Raw genomic sequence first — 22508 nt, forward strand, 5'->3', positions numbered from 1 at the left:
TGGCGGGTGCCTGTAGTCCCAGCTACTTGGGAGGCAGAGGCAGGACAATGGCATGAACCCAGCAGGTGGAGTTTGCAGTGAGCCAAGATTGTGCCACTGCACTCCAGCCTGGGCAACAAACCGAGACTCTGTCTAAAAAAAAATAAATAATAAATAAAAACCTGGAAACAACCTAAATTCCATCTATGAGGAAATGATTTGAAAAATTATAGCATAGCCATACGATGGACTCTAATATGCAGATATTAATGATTTAGCTATATATCTTTTGATCAGGAGGAAAATTCCTGACTCTTCAGTGATACACTCTCACCTGAAAAAAGCAACGTTGACCAGGGATCAGCACACATTTTCTTCAACGGGCCAGACGGTAAATATTTTGGGGTTTGCAGGCCACGGGTCTCTGCAAGAACTAATCAACTCTTGTGTTACAGCTCAAAAGCAGAGATGGAAATAATGAATGAATATGGCCATGATCCAATAAAACTTTATTTAAAAAGGTGGCATGCCCATGGGCCGTGGTTACCAACTCCTGATACAGACTGTAATTCCATTTTTGGAAAAGAAATAGGTAGAATAGATATACGTTTGTTTGTGGAGTACAGATCTGTGTGATTACCTCTGGTGATCTAAAAAGGGTAGCACTGAGTGAGATTAACTTCTTTATATACCTCTGCACTGCTAGACTTGTTATAAAGGGCATATATTACTCATTTTTAAAAATCTAATAAAGTATTAAATTATTTTTAAAAAATGTATGAAGTACAAGCTCCAGTGTCTAACTGAAATCAATTCTCTGTAATATATCCAAACAATTTTTTTATCATTGCAAGTAATAGAGCCTTCCACAATTCATATTTAATTGGATGTCAACTGTCATAATTGGAACTCGACAGCTAAAAATTGTCCCCAAAAGGTGGGAAAAGTGATAAGTCATGGGAAACCAAGAAAAATGTTATTCTCTCCCAATGAGGAACCAACTTATACAGAAAGAGTAGTTTAAAACTTACACTCACAAGCCTGGATCCACTGTTCAGTAAGCCGGGCAGTTACCATCCACATTTTATAGGTGGAGGATCGGACTGAGTTTATGCCATCCCCAAATGACATGACAACTGAGCATGAAGCCAAGAATTAGACCTGGGTCTGAATTGCAGTTGAATGAAATTCACTTGGTGCTGATCAGTAGCAGATAGACAGCACATATGCCCATGGTAAATCCAATCCTTCATGCTCCAAGAACACCCTAGATTTACAGGGGAAATAAGCATGGGACTAAAAGCAGCTGGCCACCTTACTGCTGAAACATTGAGAAAAGGATCAACCCTATTTCACCCAAATAGGGATGAGTCACTGCCTCACCTATGGGTGGCAGACATACTACAGATGGTACATATACTACCTTTACTACCTGTCTACAGGTGTTAGACACACTACCACCTGTAGGTTTCAAAGTATTGAGTAGAGACCATATTTCACATGTCTCCACTGAACTGATCCCATCACTGTATCTCTAGCAAAGCCAGAACCTCCTCCCAGATGGCTCATCAAAAGCACAGTAGCTGCTAACAAACAAGTGTGACAGAAACAGCAGGTGTTGGCGGCTGGGCATGGTGGCTCACGCCTATAATCTCAGAACTTTGGGAGGCCAAGGCTGGAGGATTGCTCAAGCCCAGGAGTTCAAGACCAGCCTAGGCAACATCATGAGACCCTGTCTCTACAAAAAATACAAAAAATTATCCAGGTGTGCTATAGTCCCAGCTACTTCAGAGGCTAAGATGGGAGAATCACCTGAGCCCAGGAAGTCAAGGATGAGGTAAACCATGATCACACCACTGGGCTCCAGCCTGGGCAATGGAGTGAGACCCTCTCAAAACAAAAACAAAAGAAACCCAGCAGGTCTCCCCTAATACCCATTCTTTTTTTCTTTAGCAAGAAAATCAGCAATTTTTGCTGGGTGCTTGGTCACCTAGGTGGAAAACAAAGAGACTATGTTTCCCAGCATCCCTTGCAACTTTAGCTGTGGCCTCATGAAAGCGTCGTGGGCAAACTGCAGAAGAGAAGACAAGTGAACGTGAAGACTCAGCACCAGAAATGGAGAAGGCAAGGGAACTTGAAGACTCAGCAAAAGAAATGATCCACAATGAGATGCAGGCGTGGGTGGGGGGGGAGGGCACATGGGCAGGCAATGTGCCCAAGGTCACACTGCCAACAAAGGGCAGAGCTAGAACTTTCTCGGCCAACACCCACGGTTTAAGTCTTCATGCTCTAAGGCTTCCCAGTACAGGCTGCATAATGAATGCTGTCTTGCCTTCCTTAGGAAGACACGAAGGAGGAGACAAGACAGTGGCCAGCTTGCGTGCCCATCAAACCCAACTTCTTGTCATCTCGGACACACGTGTGGCTGGCTGCTGGCAGGTGCTTGATGTTATGTATGCTCACACTGTACCACCATCTGATTTTCCCACACTCCCTACCAATGATTTATTGCTTTTTGTGCCATCTTATTTCTTCTGAGCCCATAAAAAGTCCATGTGTCAAGGAAAGGGTCAGGGGAGGGGTCACAAAGCCCTTCAGGCAGAGAATGCTTCTCCCAAGACTGTTTGTGGCAAAGTGCCATACCTACCTGGAAAAATATATACCGAAATATTAACAGTGCTTGAGGGTTTATAAACGATATTTTGTTTTCTCCTTTTTCTCTTGTGTCTATCTTCTCTAATTTTCTATAATGAACATAATTTTGGGTTTTTAATAAGGAGAAAGAAAACACAAATTGTTTTTCAACAACCTTATTGTTGAGAAACAATTCAAGGCAAGCCATGATGAGCTCCACAGGCTGCTTCTGGCCCAGGATGTATGCCTGCTTGCTGTCTACTCCAAATCCTTCATTTTGCCCAGAAGGCAGCAAAGGCCACCGAAGCAAGGCCCCACAACTGCGCACGCACCACTCCTGATGGGCCAGTAGGAGGACCCCTGCACTCTGCTGATAGCACTATAATGAGGGCAGCCAGATGCAAATGAGGGCAACAGTAATTAAAGGTAGAGCCTTGCTTGGCTTAATTGGCTCCACCTGCAGGAAAGGGGGTTTTTTTGGAGGAATTCATTCCCCCAAACAGTGAGATTATGAGGACAGAATCAGAAAGAAAGGGTAAGGGCGAGCTTGGCAAGCTGAGGAATTCTGGGTTCAGCACATACCTCAAATGCCTCCCAGGGACTCTAATTAAGTGCACCCAACTAGGGCATAATAGGACTCAAAGTCTACCTGCCTGCCTGTTCTGCTGCCTGGCAGAAATCTTGAACTGGAAAGACCAGGTACCCCCCTCTGGAGCCCAGGTTCCTGTGCCTACCCAGTCACCCCAGTCTATGAGCTCCAGGTAGGTAGATATCGAGTATTACTCACTTCTGTATTAGGACATCAGAGATCCAGACCCTGCCACTCCCCAGCTGTGCACCTGGGGCAAAGCGCTTGATAGTAACAATCTAATACTTACATAGAGTGCATGGAGGGGACTTTAGCCCAGACAGTCTGGCCCCACTATACATGTTCTGATTTTTTTTTTTTTTTTTTTTTTTTTGGAGAGATGGCGTCTCAAACTCCTGGCCTTAAGCAACCCTCCTCCTATCTCAGCCTCTCAAAGTGCTGGGATTGCAGGTGTAAGCTGCCATGCCCAGCCGGTCTCTCACCTTTCTAAGCTTCAGTTCTCCCGTGTAAATGGCGATAATAATAGCCACCTCACAGGACAGTTGCCATGAAGCAGTTAGCACAGGGCCTAGCAATGGTGCTTAATACATGTTAGCTATTATTATTGGGTGCTCAGCAAACTCATTCATGCATTCACTCACTCATTCATTCATCAAATGTCTACTGATCACCCACCAGGGGCCAGGCACTGTTTTGGAAGCTAGGTGCACAACAGTATCAACATCAACTCAGTCCCTACTCTCATGAGCTTATATCCTGGCTAATGTTTCTTGAATCTGTCACCAAAGAAATAAAGAGATTAAATTTTTAAAGTATAAAATAGGCAGCAATAGACCTGGGAGTGACCAACTAGGAAAAATGATGGCAGGGAAATCATGGAGGGCTTCTTGGAGCAGGGGTATCCGGAGGTCAATGTGGCGTGCCAGACATCAGGGAGACTGCAGAGTAAATAGAAGGCACCCCACAGAGAGGACAATAGAGGGAGTCTATTTCTACTGAAATGCAAAGAATGCAAGTGAAGCCATAAACCAGTGAATTAAGCCCAGACCAGGAGACAGGCGCTCTCTCTGTGCAGGGTGTTGATTCTTCTATTCAGTCTGAGAAAAAAGAAAACATTCAGGCAAGTCACTCTCAACCAAGGTCCACGGCATCATTACCCACTCGAGAAAAACAAAATGACCAGTTTCCTTAGAAAAGCTGTAATTAGAAACTTAAAATAGAGCAGTTTTCAAAATCAAAGTGGCTTTTTACAAAACAAGCCACCTGTCAGCTCCCAGGACAAAGAGGGGTTGAAACAAAAGCTGATTGACAAACTACACCAATGAACACAATGCTGAGACAGCCCCAAAAAGTTACTGACAACAACAATGAATATACGTCTGGCCTCCTTCCGAGGAGGGAGCTGAGGCACTCCAATTGCTCCTGCGGTGTTTCTGGGTCTTTATTTCCTACCAAACAATAAAAATGAAATGAACAACAATCATGAACCGATACTTGGTATTTCCAGGCAATTCCATTTGCAGTGATTTGGGAGAAGAAAGCCTCCTGCCAGGGAGGAAATCAGGTTGAACAAATAAAACGTTACTCCTTATGGAGGTCGCCAGAGAGATGAGGGCCACTTTTAGAACCAGGGACTGGATCCTCTTGCAGCTATGACCCAAAATTTGATGACGTTTTCCCCAGGAGTGGGGCTCAAAGGGGTGGCTTGAGGGGACTTTAGCACCCCCTATCCCTGACTCCATCAGCCTCATCCTCCCGCAAGGCCACCAGAAGCAGGGACTCCTGGCTGCCTACCCAGTATTCATTGTCGCTCCTTCCTTATCTGCCAAATAAGCCCCACGTTTCCCAGCCCACCTTGCAATTTGGGGTGGCCACATAGCTGGGTACTGCGGCTACCTGTTCAGGGTTTTATTTAAAGGTCGGGAAACTGGCTAATCACACAAATGCTGTTCTGTCAAGATAATGGATTGCAAAGCTTTTGAAAAGGTTTGCCCTATAATTCTCATCTTAATTATTCATCCACTTGGAGAAACTAATTTACAGGTGTCTGCTAATGTGCTGTGACCTTCCACAGCCTGGACACTCTCCTAAATGCATTTCCAACCCACAACATCAACCACTGCCTGCTACTTTACATGTGTCATCACTTTTAAACTGCAAACAATTTTATAAAGTCAATGTTGTTTTTAATTTTTTTTTCCTTTATTTCAACAGCTTTAGGGGTATAAATGGCTTTTGGTGACTTGAAAAGCGGCAAAGTCTGGGCTTTCAGTGTACCTGTCACTCAAACAACGTGTACACTGGACCCAATAGGTAGGTTTTCATCTGTTGCCTCCCCTCCCCCTCAGAGTCTCTAATGTCCCTTATCTCTATATACCCTGTGTGCCCACAGCTTGGCTCCCACTTACAAGTTAGAGGATGTGCTATTTTTCTGTTCCTGAGTTACTTCACTTAGGATGATGGCCTCTAGTTCCATCCAAGTGGATGCAAAAGACAGTATTCCATTGTTTATGCCCGAGTAGTTTTTTTGTTGTTGTTTGTGTTTGTCTTTTTTTGAGACGGTCTCACTCTGTCACCCAGGCTGGAGTGCAGTGGCACGATCTCGGCTCACTGCAACCTCCACTGCCTGGATTCAAGCTATTCTCCTGCCTCAGCCTCCCGAGTAGCTGGGATTACAGATGCATGCCACCATGCCCAGCTAATTTTTGTATTTTTAGTAGACATGAGGTTTCACTATATTGGCCAGGCTGGTCTCAAATTCCTGACCTCAGGTGATCCACCCACCTCGGCCTCCCAAAGTGCTGGGATTACCGGCATGAGCCACAGCGCCCAGCCCTTTATGACTCAGTAGTATTGTATGGTATATACATACCACGTTTTCTTTCTCCACTCAAGAAAATATTTGCAAAGTACACATCCAATAAAGGGTTAATATCCAGAATCTACAAGGAACTCAAACACATCAGTCATGAAAAAAAATGAATAATCTTACTAAAAAGTAAGCAAACAAGAACAGACATTTTTCAAAAGAAGATATACAAATGGCCTACAAACATATATAAAATATATATTATCTTTACTCCTCAGATGGAAATACTGCAGCTCAGAGATGGCGACTTATTCCGTGAGCTCAGAGCTAGTAAATGACAGGGCTGGGATTGGACCCAGGTTCCTCCAACTGGAAGCTCTGTGCCTGCCTTTCCCCCTCCAGTTGTATTAACACTTCCCCAGGCTCCTCTTCCAGGCAATGGCTTCTCTCTACCATGGAAGAAGGAGCCTTCAGGGACAAAGAGCAGGTCCAGTCTACACACAGCCCTGCTCCTGAGAAGCAGACAGTCAATGGTTCTGCTTTCCGCTAACCCTAATGTCCACTTCCGAGTCCCTCCCACTCTGGCCCAGCTCCCCATGTGACTCATGGCACACAATCAGATTTCAGTCTCCAGGGGGAAAAGGTGAACATGGTGCATTTTTTCTCAGGACAAAGTACATGGTAGATGCTAGCCAGTCAAACAGAGGCTGCCCCACATAGGCAGGCATCTCTGGGCTAGCTCGTCACACACCACCACTGAGGCCCAGGAGTGGCAACATACCCTATCCCTAGAACACGTCTGAGACAATAAACTGCAGAAGCACTGGGGAAAGCATGGGTTTAACAGACAGATCTGGGTCGGAATCTCGGCTCCGCTACTTTCTAAGTGGATGACTATAATGATTAACCTCATGTGTCAATGTGGCTAGGTCACGGTACAGATATTTCATCCAACACCAGTCTAAATGTCATTGTAAAGGTATTTTTTTAATGAGATAAACAGTTTAATCAGTAAAGCAGATTATCTTCCATAACGAGAGTGGGCCTCATCCAATCAGCCGAAGGCTTTAACAAGAAAAAAACAAAAACAAACAAAAAAAAAAACGGAGGTTTCATAAGGAAGTATGAATTCTGACCCAAGACGGCCTTTGGACTTGAGTTGCAACATCAGTTTCTCCCTGGTCTCCAGCCTAGAGGCCCACCCTGCAGATTCTGGAGTTGACAGATGCCACCATCACACGGGTCAATTACTTAAAATATCGGTCAATCTCAATCTGTCTACACACACACACACACACACACACACACACACACACACACACACACCCTATTGGTCCACATTTCTGGAGAACCCTGACTAATATAGTGAGCTTCAGCACATCCACCACTCAGAGCCTTGGTTTCTCACATCCGTAAAATGGAGGCAACAGCCCTATCCTCATAGAGCCATTAGAAGGAAAAAAGCTTCAGGGAAAGCTATCCCGGGGCCCAGCACGTTACATGTACCGAATGAACACAGCTTCTGTTATCTGTCGGCCAGGGATTTCTCTACATGGTTACAAGGCCTTGTGGGAAAAGGCTGGGCTGTATCAGAATATGTATTCAAAATTACCTGCTTGTTTATATGTTTAGTGTCCATCTCTCCCACTAAACCTGAGGGGTCTCCTTGGGCCTGAAGTATTCCCAGAACTGTGCCTGGTACTCAAGGAGTATTCAATCGATGTTGGCTGAATGTATGAAACGGTGCCTTGACCTTGTACTCTGCCCAAAGCAAACGACCTAACTTCCCAAACCACCCAGGGGTTTTGGAGTCTGTGTAAAGAGTGAGGGAGGTGGTGGGAAAAACAGCTTATGAAGCCCCACTCTGCACCAAAGGCTGTGTTGGGAACTTACATCTAATTCTCTCAATTACTCCTCAAAACAGGTTTGCAGGTGAAAACAGTGCCCAGAAGGCAGTTATTTCAAGCAGGGAGGAGAGAAACTATGAGGTCTCCTGTTTATAAACTTAGTAGCTGAAAAGGTAAAGGCTACTTGAGATTCAGCCCATCAAACAAATACAAAATAGACCAGAGCAGAGTGAAACAAGAGAGAAGACAGAGAGGACGGGAGGAGACAGAGGAGGGGAGGAGAAAAGGAGGAAGGGAGGGAACACGTGAGAGAGAATGGCCAGCAGATGAGGACACCTTGGCTACAACCTGAATCAAGGATGCAGCTGGAAAAAAGACAAGCCCAGGGGGAGCAGAAAGATAGTGGAAGCTCTGCAGCGGAGGAGTCCAGAGGGAGAGGGAGCTTCAGGCCTGGCTAGATTCACTTTCTCTGTCTCTTGGCTCTACCTTCCTCTGCATCGACTCCATTCTCAGGCAAGACTTCTCAGTCCCACCGAGAGTGATGGCGGACACCAATGCTCCCAGCTCCTCAGGAGGCTGAGGCAGGAGGGATTGCTTGAGCCCAGGAGCTTGAGGCTGCAGTGAGCTATGATCGTCCAGCTGCACTCCAGCCTGGGCAACACAGCAAGACCCTCCTGTCTCTTTAAAAAAAAAATAGTGGGGAGAACGTGAGTCAAGTGGAAAAAGAGGAGCCCCAGCCCCAGCCTCTCCGGTTCAAGTCCAGCAAGTAAAGGCATGTGCCTCCCACTATGAGACCCCAACAGCACTGTGACAGCAGTGACTGGCTCTGACCAAGACACACGCCCACCCTGACCCAGTGTGCCTGGGAAGTAGCTGACGTAGGGGGACGACAGGCCCACATAAACCACGTGGATGGAGGGCTGGACAGAGGGTTCCCCAAAGGAAAAACAGGTTACCAGGAAAGGGGGAATGGATACTGATTAGACAAAAGGGACCCGATGTTGAAGGTGCCATATGCACACAGACAGAAACTGAACCATGACTTCAACCCAAACGAATTCGTCTCCAGAGCCCATGCTCTTTCCGCCAGCACCTGCTACCCCTCTTGGCCACACAGACTCAGACGAGCAGGCTCTTACGAAGCGAGTTTTCAGACTTAACAATAACAGAGGGCCAGTGTCCTAAAGTCATGCCACCTTGTTAAGGACAACACACATACAAGGAATGCCTGACTTAAGAGCAGAGCAGCAGGTAGGCAAGGTCTAACTCATGCTATTGACCGAGGAGGGCTGAGCAGCAGACAGTTGGGGCCACTGCTGGTCTCACATCTCCTAAGTGGCTCTGATGAGACTACAGAGGAGTCAGACGCAGCGTTCGTGGCCCAGAAGCATCCCTTCAGCCACCTACAAGTCCCAGCAATGGAGCCATTGAGCCCCACCGGGATCTGGTCCAAACAGAAATGAGGGGTCTCGAGCTGGAGTGAGAGGACAGCAGGTAGTCACTCAAACTCTTAAACACTCAAAGCCAGGCACGGTGGCTCATTCCTGTAATCCCAGCACTTTGGGAGGCCAAGGTGGGCGGATCACTTGAGGCCAGCAGTTTGAAACCAGTCTGGCCAACATGGCAAAACCCAGTCTCTACTAAAAATACAAAAATTAGCCAGGCATGGTGGCGCACACCTGTAATCCCAGCTACCTGGGAGGCTAAGGTAGGAGAATCGCTTGAACTCAGGAGACAGAGGTTATAATGAGCTGAGATCACCCCACCACAATCTGCCCGTCATCTCTCCACGCTCCAAACCATCACAGAGTTAGTACATTATATTTTACCCCCCTACAACCCGTGAGTTTCACAAGGAATACCTGCCTGCCCATTTGTCAATAAACAACTAAATTTATCTAAAGCCCTCTTTTTCCCATTAGTAAACCGAGATTTTCAGGAGAAGCCAAAAGCACCTCACATAAAGGGGCAGCTACAACATGGTCTCTCCATCGCAACTGGTGCCTCCAATGTAAATGACACCACAATGTACCTGTGCAGGAAAGACCTTTTAACAGCCCCTAACAAAGCAAAGTACATCTCCAAGGTGCAACCTAGTAGTGCAAGGATCTCCATAAATGCAGAAATAAATGAGTAACAAGTGACTCAGTCTTTTTTTTTTTTTTTTTTTTAAGAGACAGGGTCTCACTCTACCGCCCAAGCTACAGTGCAGTAGCATGGCATCATGGCTCAGTGCAGTCTCAACCTTGCGGGCTCAAGCGATCCTCCCACCTCAGCCTCCCAAAGAGCTGGGACTATAGGCGTGCACCAGCCCACCTGGCCAATTTTTTTTTTAATTGTTTGCAGAGACGAGGTCTTGCTCCGTCATCCAGACTACATTGCAGTGGCACAATCATGGCTCACTGAAGGCTCCTGCCCAGGCTGGTCTTGAACTCCTGGGCTCAAGCAATCATCCTGACTCAGCCTCCCAAAGTGCTGGGGGCTATAGGTGTGAGCCACCACGCCCAGCCAAGCGACTCTGTATATCTGAGAGACATGTTGCTAGCACATTCTTGGACACCCTTCCTAGCATAGACCCTCACAACCTACCAGGCATTCCTTCTGAGACTCCAAGAGCACAAACCCCAAAGTAAGCTCTTTCTGAAGAGCCACAGAAATGAATGAGAAGATGGAGACCGCATGCCTCTGAGTGCCCCAGCAGGGACAGCAGAGCTGGCTGACCGGCCACCACAACTCAATGCTCCCCCCTTCCACTGGGTAGAGTTCTTGTGCAAAGCAGCTGCCCAGCCAGAGAGAACACTTCCGAAACCCCTCTGCACCCAGGTGGGACTGTATGACTAGCCCTCACCATGGAATGTGAGCAGAGTGGTGTGGTCACTTCTGGAAGAAAGGAGAATGATAATCATCTCCCCACTCTTAAGTGGTATGGAATGTTGCTTCCCCAAACTTGTTTCCCTTCTCAGGGAATGCTCTTTCAATCTACATCAACATCTCTGTGACTCTGAAATCACTCCTGAGAGTCACTTGGGTAGACCCCAGTAACAAGTTTTTATTAAGCACTTGTTGCGTAAAAAGAAAAAACCTGCAAGTTTCTAAGTCCCAGACCCTGGCCCCTATGTGGTCACACGGTCTAGCAGAGTAGACAGGCACAAGACGTGACCACAAAATAACCCATACTAGCAAAAACCAAATGCCAGACTCTGCTTACTGCTGGTAGCAAGCACCACAGGGGTTTAGGAAATTGAAAGATCCAAGTAATTAGATTTCTTTCAGGTGACAGGAGAAGAGCTGAATCTTACCATAAATGCAGCATCTGGCCTGAGCAAGCATCAGGGAAGTGGAGTTTCTAGGAGAGGATACTGGATGAGCCAAGAGTGGGGTCGTAAAGTGGTTGTGATGGGGGCACATGAGACAAACACAACAGCAAAGCAGCTTTGTGATGAGCAGTGTGAGTGAGACACTGCGGTGGAACAGGAAGGGTCGGGAACGGATATAACAATTAACACCCACAGCAGATTCTTGCGGGAGCAGGGATTAGGGCACACTAAAGGCACTGGGTTAACTCACACAGTGGTGGTGAACAGCTTCCATTGAACCTCCTTGGTTTTTGTTTTTTATTTTATTTTTTAGACGGAGTTTCACTCTTTCACCTAGGCTAGAGTGAAGTGGTACGATCTTGGCTCACTGCGACCTCCGCCTCCCGGGTTCAAGCGATTCTCCTGCCTCAGTCTCCCTAGTAACTAGGATTACAGGCACCCACCACCACACCTAGCTAATTTTTGTATTTTTAGTAGAGATGGGTTTCACCATGTTGGTCAAGCTGGTCTTGAACTCCTGACCTCAGGTGATCCACCCGTCTTGGCCTCCCAAAATGCTGGGATTACAGGCGTGAGCAACCATGCTTGGCCTAGCCTCCCTGGTCTTAACTCAATGGTACCTATATGAAGAGACAAATTCTGGGGCTAAATATGGATTCAAGAAGAAAAGTGCACCTTGATTAATTTACAATGTCAACCACTGGCCAAGAATCAGAGAGTGTAAGCACATTTGCTGACCCTGAACTTCATTAATTGGAAAGTGCTATCCTTCAAGGCAGTGGTTCCAAACACTGCACTCCAACCTGCACACTGGAATCATTTGGGAAGCTTTAAAAAAAAAACAACAAAAAAAAAACCGTCATTCCCACTACTGATTTTTGGGTATGGGTGGGGCCAAGCATTGGGATTTTTTAAAATTTCCCAGGTGGGCCGGGCGCAGTGGCTCATGCCTGTAATCCCAGCACTTTGGGAGGCTGAGGCAGGCAGATCATGAGGTCAGGAGATCGAGACCACGGTGAAACCCCGTCTCTACTAAAAATACAAAAAAGAATTGGCCAGGCATGGTGGCAGGCACCTGTAGTCCCAGCTACTCGGGAGGCTGAGGCAGGAAAATGGCGTGAACCTGGGAGGCAGAGCTTGCAGTGAGCCAAGATCGCACCACTGCACTCCAGTATGGCTGACAGAGTGAGACTCCACCTCCAAAAAAAAAAAAAATTTCCCAGGTGACTCCATTAAAAGCCAGTACTAGGAACCACTGCTCTGTGGGGTGAAGAGATGGAAAGATGGGACAGTGAGAGAAGCTCCTCTCCTGCTGGGCCTACTAGAAAGACTAAAGCTACAGCTGCTGGCAACCTCTTGCCAGCCCAAGGAGAACACCTGGCTGAGAAGGCGGCCAGCACATAGTGAGGGATGGGAGCGCCCGGGTACTGACTCATGGGAGCTAACTGTGTGTATCTCTTTCCAACTCTGCAAACAGTGACACTGTGTTGGCAGAGTCTGGAATCAGACATAGAAGGAGGATTCACAACACTATGGAAATCTGCAAACATTCTAAATTAGGGCTTTTTTTTTTTTTCCAGAGAGCTGTTTGTTAGACATTTACCAGCACATCACTCCCAACAATGAAAAAAATAACAGAGTTGAGAAACTGAAGAAAGAAAGAAAAAGCTTCTGATGATATTGTTTGAGCCCCTGGATCAAACCATCCCTGAAGGCAGATACTCCTGGACTTCTCTTTTATTTGCTTAAGACAGATTAAATCAGATTGTATGACTCTTGTCATCACAAGACCTCTGAATGATGCAACCAGGGCACGGTCGAGGTCACATGCTAATCGTGGTCACTAAAAGCAAAAACACATGATCACATGATCAGGAGAATCCAGTTGGAGGCACAACTGAAAGATGCAGTTACACAGGGGTGACGCACATTATTTGGGTGGCCCTAGAAGGAAGGTCTATGAATTTGTCCACTACTAGGCTCTCCACAGCTGCAACGGATCTGGAATCAACTAAAGGCCATGAGATCCAATAGCAACCAACAGCTCCTATTTTATTTATATTCATTTATGTTATAAACATTTACAGAGCATGTATCATGATCAAGCACTGTGCAGGCACTTTCAACACAGCAGGGGAAAAGACATGCCAAGATCCCTGCTCTTGTGGACTGTACGGTGCAAGGTGGAACACTAGGAAGAAACAAGCAAGAACATCAATGACCAAGATACTTTGAGGGCCTGTTAAATGCTGTCATGAAAAGACAGAGATGGAATGAGAGAGGCGGCACAAGGTAAGACAGGGCAGTCAAGAAGAGGTGGCATCTGAATGGAGACATGCATGGCAAGGTGGAACCAGCCACACAGAGACCAGGGAAGACTGTCCCTTCATAGGGGCAGCATATGCAAAGGGCCTGAGGCAGGAACCAGCCTGGCATGTTTGACGATCAGCCTAAAGGCCAGCGTGGGTGGGGTGCAGACAGAAAGAGGGAGGGTGGTGAGAGATGAGGTTGGAACTTAGGGAAGAGCCAGATCACACGCACTGAAGGCCATCATCAAGAAGTCAGGACTGCAAAACCATGAACGGTAAACAGCAGAGTGATGGGATTTATGAGGTTCCATGTTTATTCCACTTGGGACACACACACACACACAGCCAGCTTTGGTGGATTGTTATTCCTTGCAACCGAAGACTGCCTCAAACAAAGACATCTTTGCCTCTGTGCTCACTGGGAGTGGAAACAGCAGGCCGTGCACGTACAGATGCCCTGAAGTCTGCAATGGTTCGGAAAAAAAGAATAAAAAGTTACCCTGCAAGCTCCCCTGACACACTGTGGGCTCTAGGAATCATCTAGCCCACGACTATCCATCTTCACTGAATCAGCCTTCTAAACTGCCCTGCCCCATTCTTTGGAAGGCCGGGGAAACTGACACCCCAGCCAGAGCACAAAACACACACGGGTGTGGAATCAGGGATCGCTGGACTCATCCCAGGGAAACTGACACCCCAGTGAGAGCACGAAGCACACATGGGTGTGGAGCCGGGAATCGCTGGGCTCACCCCAGGGAAACTAACACCCCAAAGCACAAAGCACACGCAGGTGTGGAATCAGGGATTGCTGCACTCAACCCAGGGAAACTGATACCCCAGTGACAGCACGAAGCACACATGGGTGTGGAGCCGGGAATCCCTGAGCACACCACACAGCAGCAAAGACACGACACACCAGACAGGCTGATGACTTCCCAATTTTTTGCTTCTCTTGTTTCTGAGAACAAACTTTGTAAATTGCTCCCAAGCCTCCCTCATCTGTCAAGTTCCTCCCACTCAGTCTCCTGCCCTTGCTGCTGATTATTTTGATGGCCACCAGCAATGGTCGATTCCTTCTCCTTCTCTCCCTGGGCTGATTGCAGATTAATTAAATGGGGATCCCGAGGAGAGCTCACAGCTTTAAAATCCATTGCTATGGAACAGGAGTACGCTATGGTGGCCAGGAACAGTTATGACAGTGGAGTGTCCAGTAAGAGGGGAGGTAGGAGGAAAAGCCTTACAGCGCAGGAGCAGACACCATACTTGGAAAGACAATTCCACAGAAATAATCACCCTTTACAAGGACGAACAGGTCTGTATCCAGGAAACAGGTAATAATTTGCCATAGAACACATGAGCTATAGAAAACTAATCAAGCTTGACAACAGGAGCAGGGGAGGCTGGCGGAATGACTGCTCCTATTACCAAAAACTCCAGGGTGGGACTGTCATGCCAGGTATAGCTGGATTCAGGGGCCCTGAAGACAGAATCAGAGCTCGCTTTCTCTCCGCCTTTCAGCTCAGCTGCTCTTTTTGTGCCACGGCCTCATTCCCAACCTCCATGTGGAGACAAGCTGACTACAGCAGCCCCAGTCTCCCAGCCTAACAGGAAAGCAAGAATTCTTGTTGAATGTGTACTAACGCCCTGAAATCTAGCCAGAGCCGGCCAGGTAAGGTCAAGTGCCGGGCCAAGAATGAAGCCACCGACATCACAGAACTGACAGTGAGGGAGGAGGCTGGTCAAGTGAAAACTGGACCACGTGCAGAGGACACAGATATCCACTACCCAAACATCGACGGGGACGTCACTCAAGCCATGTGACATGGACAGACCCGTGTCTCTCTGGAGTCGCGTGTGGCCAATCCTAGCAGGGGGCTCTCTTCTTTAGTAAACAGAGAAAGCTCTCATGTCAGACAAATGCTCCTGGGAAGAGTCCAAGAGAAGCCCACTGCCTAGGATGGTTCTGTTTTACAGCAAAGACCTCCACAAGAACATCCCTGCTGTGGAAACATCAGAGTGGCCAGCCTCCCAGCTGAACATGCAACCACTGACCACACCCAAAAGAATGATACCACCAGTCCACCTGACAGCAGGGCCACACTACACAACTTCAGAGACGTCACCTCCAATGCCACCAGTCCATCTGACAGCAGGGCCACACTACACAACTTCAGAGACATCACCTCCAATGCCACCAGTCCACTTGAGAGTGGGGCCATGCTACGCAACTTCAGAGCTGTCACCTCCAATGCCACCAGTCCACCTGACAGCAGGGCCACACTACACAACTTCAGAAATGTTACCTCCAACACCACCAGTCCACCTGACAGTGGCTAATGAGAGCTCGCTCCTAATGAGCCAGTCTTGTCCACACAACCCTAAGGTTGAAGTGATGCACCTGCTCTCCCCAGACCCCTCAGTGAGCTGCCAAGGGGCCTTTCTGCAGGCAGGAAGTCAACTTGCAAACATCTTGTTTCAAATGTCATCAATAAGCCCAAAATGAAACCATGAGTTTTCAGAGGGATCTCCTGCTCTCATAAGTGAAAGGGGAGGAGGAGGATCTCCTCGTCTTATAAGTGATCTCCTGCTTTCATAAGTGAAACTTCCCTACACTGGCTCCGTGGAGAGGAGAAAGGGTGTCCAACGCCATTAACAACACAATTAATCAAATGACCAGTAAGAATTACAACGAAGTGGAATTGCCAGGCAAGTTCCTGGTAGATATGGCAGCCCTTGCACCAGGGTTCTAACACTGGAGGAAGAGCACAAAGAATTTGCCCTAAGGTGAGAGATTCAAAAGCGCAAATAAAAGTGTAAGCTTCTGGCAAATCTGACATCACCAAGGAAAAACAGCACTTGAGAGGCAAATAACCCAACCTCACTTCTGGACCACACTGGGGAAGAAAAAGAAAACAAAAAAAAACTTTCCATTAGATAATGAAGCCACCCAAATTCCAGTCCTTATTTTGCTGCTTAAATAATGATTTTCTTGGAGGGACTAGATCACTCTTCTAAAAAGAAAAAAAAAAAGGGTGGGAATCTGAAATTTGATATCTGTAAAATTAAAGGTTGTCAATGCCTATTCTAAAAGTTCATTTTTTAAGTTGTTTTGTTTAAATCCTGGAGGCTTTTTCCATAAGAATATAATAATGCAGGAGTAAGAGACTGCTGCTAGGTGGAGTCGCCATACGTACGTAACCATCTCTGCTCTAATTCATGTAAGAGTTGTCACAACTACATCCTGAAATGGCTCATATCCAGCTGTGGCTCAGGACACTCAGGATCGGTCTGGGGAAATGGACCTTCAGCTGCTATGAAAAACCATTCTGTACATTGTAGGTTCCATATGCCCATTTGGGGAGAATGGGCATACGGAACCTACAAATTAGGTTCAAAATTTTCCCACTTAGAAATGCACTGTGTAGCGCTCAGGTTTTCAAATCAAAAGCAAGCCCAGTGGTGCTTCTTTTTAACCCGACTTTAATGGTCTTTTTGTATTGAATCCACGTTCTGTGTAAGTAACTTGTAGATTTCACAAAAGGTGGTGGTGCTGTCCACAGGTCACCTGCATTAGAGTCACATATCTAGACGTGCAAATCTAGAGCCTCATCCTAAGTCCACTGGAGTAACTCCCAGAGGCAGTGTCCTGGAAAGAGGCATATTTAATGGGCTCCCCAGGCAATTCCTCTGCACAGTAAAGTTAAAAGGATTTTATAATGCAAAGAACCAGAGGTTTGGAGAAAAATGCCTGAGTTCATTTCCACCACAGACACATGTACCAGCCCCTTAAGCTCTCCTAAGCCTCTAATGGCAAACTTTAAAATAATGGAAAAATACCTACTCATCACAAGGTTACTGAGTCAAATCAGAGTACATTTGAACTTGCTTGGAAAGGTTGTAAAGGGCTAGACAAATACTATTCATTCCAAGCATGTAATGAATGTAGTGAATGACTAAAAAGCCAGTTGCTGGGGAAACAGAGATGAGATGTAAAAACTTGGGAGACCAACATATGAATAATTCTGTATAATGAAATGAATTCAGGGCCATAATAGCAATATCTGTATGAAAAGGGCATGAGCCCACACAGAAAGATGATTAATTCTGCACTGATAACTCCAGAATGACCACAGTTACTGACCCAAATATGAATGAAGCAAGGCATGTTATCAAATAGTATCACCAATAAGCTGATCCTGATCAAATGGGAACCAAAAGAAATATACATGCTTCAAAAACATTCACATCTTTATGCTATTACTAAATAAGCCATAGCCAGATTCCATTCCTGTCTCCATCACACAAAACAACAACAACCATTTAGTATACGCCAGGTACCATACTAGAAACTCTGCATTCACTGTTTTGGAAAATCCTCACGATGTTCTCAGGATACTGGTGTGATGTCCTGGTATGTGTGGGAAAATAATTCCAAGGAGTCAGGTGGTCATGGGTGAGCATGAATTCAGTGCAGGTTTGGTTAACTCTGAAGACATGTGGGCTGGGAGTGGTGGCTCACGCCTGTAATACCAGCACTTTGGGAGGCCGAGGCGGGCGGATCACCTGAGGTCAGGAGTTCAAGACAAACCTGGCCAACATGGTGAAACCCCATCTCTACTAAAAATACAAAAATTAGCTGGGCATGGTGGCAGGTGCCTGTAATCCCAGCTACTCGGGAGGCTGAGGCAGGAGAATCGCTTGAACCCAGGAGGCGGAAGTTGTAGTGAGCCGAGATTGCACCACTGCACTCCACCCTGGGCGGCAGAGTGAGACTCTGTCTCCAAAAAAAAAAAAAAAAAAAAGACATGTGAATGTGGGGAATACCCACCGTTTGTTAAAATGTCCACACTCTATGAGCTTGTCTTTAAGGAAATTTTGTTACGGCCTTTTGGCTGAGGGCTGCAAGACACATCAGCCAGAGTTAAAGATCCTTTCTTGGGGCTGCCCTGAGAAATATTTTAGGAGATTTTAGAAGCAGCACACGGCCCCACCTCATTTGGCAAGATTTTCATGATTGTTCTTCTGTCTACTGGAATTTACGATTAATAATAACAATAATAATAGCTAAAATTTATCCAGCATTTATTCTGTGGTAGGCATTATGCTAAGATGTCTACACGGATTGCCTCATGAGGTAGGTGCTATCAACCAACCTCACTGTACAGGTGAAAAAACTGAGGTGTAGAGATTAGAAAACCTAACCAGAGCTGGAATTGGAACCTGATCAGCCTAAGTCCACCACTCTGATTCTCTGCCATCTTGGCTTCCTGTTGCTTGCGCCCGTGACCTGCTGTGACTTCATCATACCACAAGGTTCACCACCATGGAACTGTCTCAAGACTCTGGACATAAAATTCTCTAAGTACACAAATCAATAAGACTGTTGCTAATAGTCTAGCAAGTGAGTCTTACAATACTATTTATGCATGTTGCAGGAATAGGCATCAGGTTTGCCATCTGATTTTCTGGAACCCTGAGCAGCACCATTATTCTAATGCATCCACATACGCACTCATCACATGTTGAGTGTCTATCACGTGCCATGTACAGGTGTTAATGAAAAGCCCAGCCCCTCCCAACCCGGGCTCAGGCACCCCCTCACCTTCAGCTGTTTGACCTTCTCTTTTCAGCATCTGGACAGCTCCTACATATTTCTTCAGCTGGACTTTGAGCACCTCGTTCTCTCTGCAGGTACAAAAATGTTAAAAAATATATATTTAAAAAGTGACAGTGTGGACCCACAGGAGGGGGCAGGGGTGGGTGGTGAATCTGTGTAAAGAAAAGCACAATTTGCATCTTATAAATGTTAATATATCCTCATGGTTTAGAGATCATCACGGGAGAAGGCTGTGTTACCTTGGGCATGTCTGCAGAGTACCTTTAAGAACTGTTCTTTCATGAGACAGATAAGCACCATTGGTTCCAGTGTCCACAAATTCAGAATGCAGACATAGGCTGTGCTTAGGCTGTTTGAAGCTACCCATCTATCAGGTGCCTATTCAGTGTCAGGAACTCTAGTCTTCTCTCCATTTACAGAAGCATGTACTGATTACTGTGCATTCACCCTGGGGAATGCTCTTAATAGCTTTATCAACTCTGACTTGTATTAAACACTTATTATTTGCCAGGCATCATGTCAAGTGTTTGTATAGAATCTCCTTGAATCATTCCAAGGCACTAACACAACCCTTATTTTACAGATAAGGAGATTGAGGCATAAAGAGAAGCAGTTGGACCAAGTCCATATCCAGCCCTATGTAAGATTACACTATGGAACATTAGACTAAGGAACACAGAACCCAGGGTATGACAGGACCCCACCTGCTGAACTCACTCCCCAGGTACACTGGCTGACAAAGGAACGTGAGGACCAAGGGGGAAAAACTGCCATTTGTTGAGTATTTAGACTTTACATATGTCTCTTTGAACCAAGCATGCATCCACTCATTCATTCATCCATCCGTCATTCAGCGGAAAGATGCTTCATTCAGTAGAAAAATGCAGAGTGGCCTGCAGTATTCTCCACATTTTACAGGAGAAGAGTTGGACAAATAAGGTTTCTGACCAAGGTTGCCAGTAAAACTCATTAGTAAGATCTGAACCCAGGTTTCCCTGCCCCCGAGACCCACAAGGACTCTTTGCCATCTCTTTTGAGATTCAGACTTGGTTTCTGACCAGCTCTACCAGAGGGAGGTGCCTCTTACACATTCTCTATTTCTGCCCCCACCCCCTACACCTCAGGTCTTGAGTCTAAGTGCCTTTAAATGTGCTAGAATATTTTTTCTTTCCTTGCAATGAGAAGAGCTGAAGACTGGGTTTTTTCTGTGATTATAAAAATAAAAAATGCTCATTGCAAAATACTCAGTCAGAACACATTTACGAAGAAATGCAAAAACATGCTAAGACCCCAACACCTTGAAATAAACCCCATTAACATTTTTATATCCATCCCATTATTTCTCTAGGTGCACACACACATCCTAAATAACTTTAGGGGGATGAAACACCCTTCACAATGCTTTAATTTTTGTGTGAATGCTTGAAGGCTTTTTTCCCTTATTTACTGTTCCACTCAACACTTCCCCACGGTAACCAATGGCAAAAACCCAGTATATACCTTTCAGGCCTTCCTCCATGCTCTGACAATCACTACCAACCGAATACACTCAGAGTCTCTATGACAGGATAGTATAAATGTTTCTGAGACTGGTCGTCTCACTTAATAATGCACCACAGTAAGCCTCTCACTCAGTCTATTTATGGATGGAAATACCACCCACTGCAATAGATACGCCAAACACTGACTTAGTTGAAAAACTTGAGACTGCTCATCCCTGGTGCCGAGTGTCTGTTTTCAATGCATCTGACTACATCTCAGCCCACGACAACAGCACTTTCTTTGTATTTTGCTTCTCTGTGCTGTATTGCGGCAGAAAAAAAAAATCAGGATCAAACTTAGACACTACTGTAGACTTAGGTGTCACCTGAGAACTCGACGTTTGTCTCTGAAGCTCTGGAGAAAGTAAACCACAAGGGAGTCCCTTCATTATCCCCTCGTCCTAGACAAAGCCTGTCATGGATGCCTCCACAGGTGTCTGCACTTTTCCCATCTGTGACATAAATCGCAAATGTTTGAAACAAAATAACAAGTCCTTAAAATGTCTGTGGGAGACAAAATCTCCCTGATGGGGACTGTACAGCACGTTTGTTTTTGTTGGTTTTGTTTTTGAAATGCAGTCTCACTCTGTCGCCCAGGCTGGAGTGCAGCAGCATGATCTCGGCTCACTGCAACCTCTGCCTCCTAGGTTCAAGCAATTCTCCTGCCTCGGCTTCCCAAGTAGCTGGGATTACAGGCGCACACCCCCATGACCAGCTAATTTTTGTATTTTTAGTAGAGATGGCGTTTCACCATGTTGGCCAGGCTGGTCTTGAACTCCTGACCTTAAGTGATCCACCCGCCTCAGCCTTCCCAAGTGCTGGGATTACAGGTGTGAGCCACCGTGCCCAGCCTGTAGAGCATGTTTTCTAGGATTCCTTCAGCCAGAGCCTCATCGCCCAGCCCAGCCTACTCCCAATCTCCACATGTGAATTCAAGTCACATATCATAAAACCAGGGAAAGAAAGGCATTTATACACATTTCTAAACAACAGTTCATGGAAGAACATTTTCCAAGAGGCCGCATGACCAACAGAAGTCATGTCAGTGTTTGGCAGTCAGGTCTCCTCTCATTTGCTGCCAGCCATTGAGCCGATCCTCAGCTTCCCTGTTCATCTTCAACTCTGTGGCCAGCACTGAAATGTTTCAGGTGGCTGCTTTTCTTCTGGTTTGAAGAAGTCTTCTAATACTGTGTTAAGATCCCATCTAAAAATCACACCTGGCTGGGTGCGGTGGCTCACACGCATAATCCCAGCACTCTGGGAGGCCGAGGCGGGTGGATCACCTGAGGCCAAGAGCTCAAGATCAGCCTGACCAACATGGTGAAACCCCATCTCTACTGAAAATACAAAAATTAGCTGGGCATGGTGGCATGTGCCTGTAGTCCCAGCTACTAAGGAGGCTGAGGCAGAACAATCGCTTGAACCCGGGAGGCAGAGGTTGCAGTGAGCCAAGATCACGCCACCGCACTCCAGCCTTGCGACAGAGTGAGAACTCCACCTCAAAAAAAAGAAAAAAGAAAAGGTGTTGCCAACGTGGACTGTGGCAGAGTTGGACATTTGAGATGTTTACACCTTCCTTGAAATCCCTCCTATGAAGTGGGAAGCAGCACAGCACCAAGACCCCGTTAGAGGTAAAAGCTGTGCCTCATTCCCAGAGATCCATACGTATGTAGTGGGAAACATGCTTTTCAATCTGCAACACATGAGCACCTGCCTCTGAGTAGGGCACTTAATATTCGAGGTGTGGCAGACATGCTCACATTTTATCTATACAGTAACCCTACAAAACAGGTTATTATAGCTGACATTTTTCTTACTACCTTCATTTTACATATGAAAAAACTGAAGACCAGGTGAGGTGGCTCA

The 22508-nt window shown here is 46.2% G+C and overlaps 1 protein-coding gene across 1 annotated transcript in view; it reads right to left on the reverse strand.

Annotated features, from left to right (window-relative positions):
- The window catches only part of SNX29 (sorting nexin 29), a 575039-nt gene that overhangs the window by 338396 nt on the left and 214135 nt on the right, over positions 1 to 22508 (reverse strand). Inside the window, exon 14 of the mRNA XM_030797722.1 lies at positions 19087 to 19169. Within this exon, the coding sequence (XP_030653582.1) occupies positions 19087 to 19169 (83 nt within the window). The remainder of the gene's footprint in view (positions 1 to 19086; positions 19170 to 22508) is intronic.

This window comes from Nomascus leucogenys, chromosome 18 (genome assembly GCF_006542625.1).
Source record: "Nomascus leucogenys isolate Asia chromosome 18, Asia_NLE_v1, whole genome shotgun sequence".
Taxonomy (NCBI): domain Eukaryota; kingdom Metazoa; phylum Chordata; class Mammalia; order Primates; family Hylobatidae; genus Nomascus; species Nomascus leucogenys.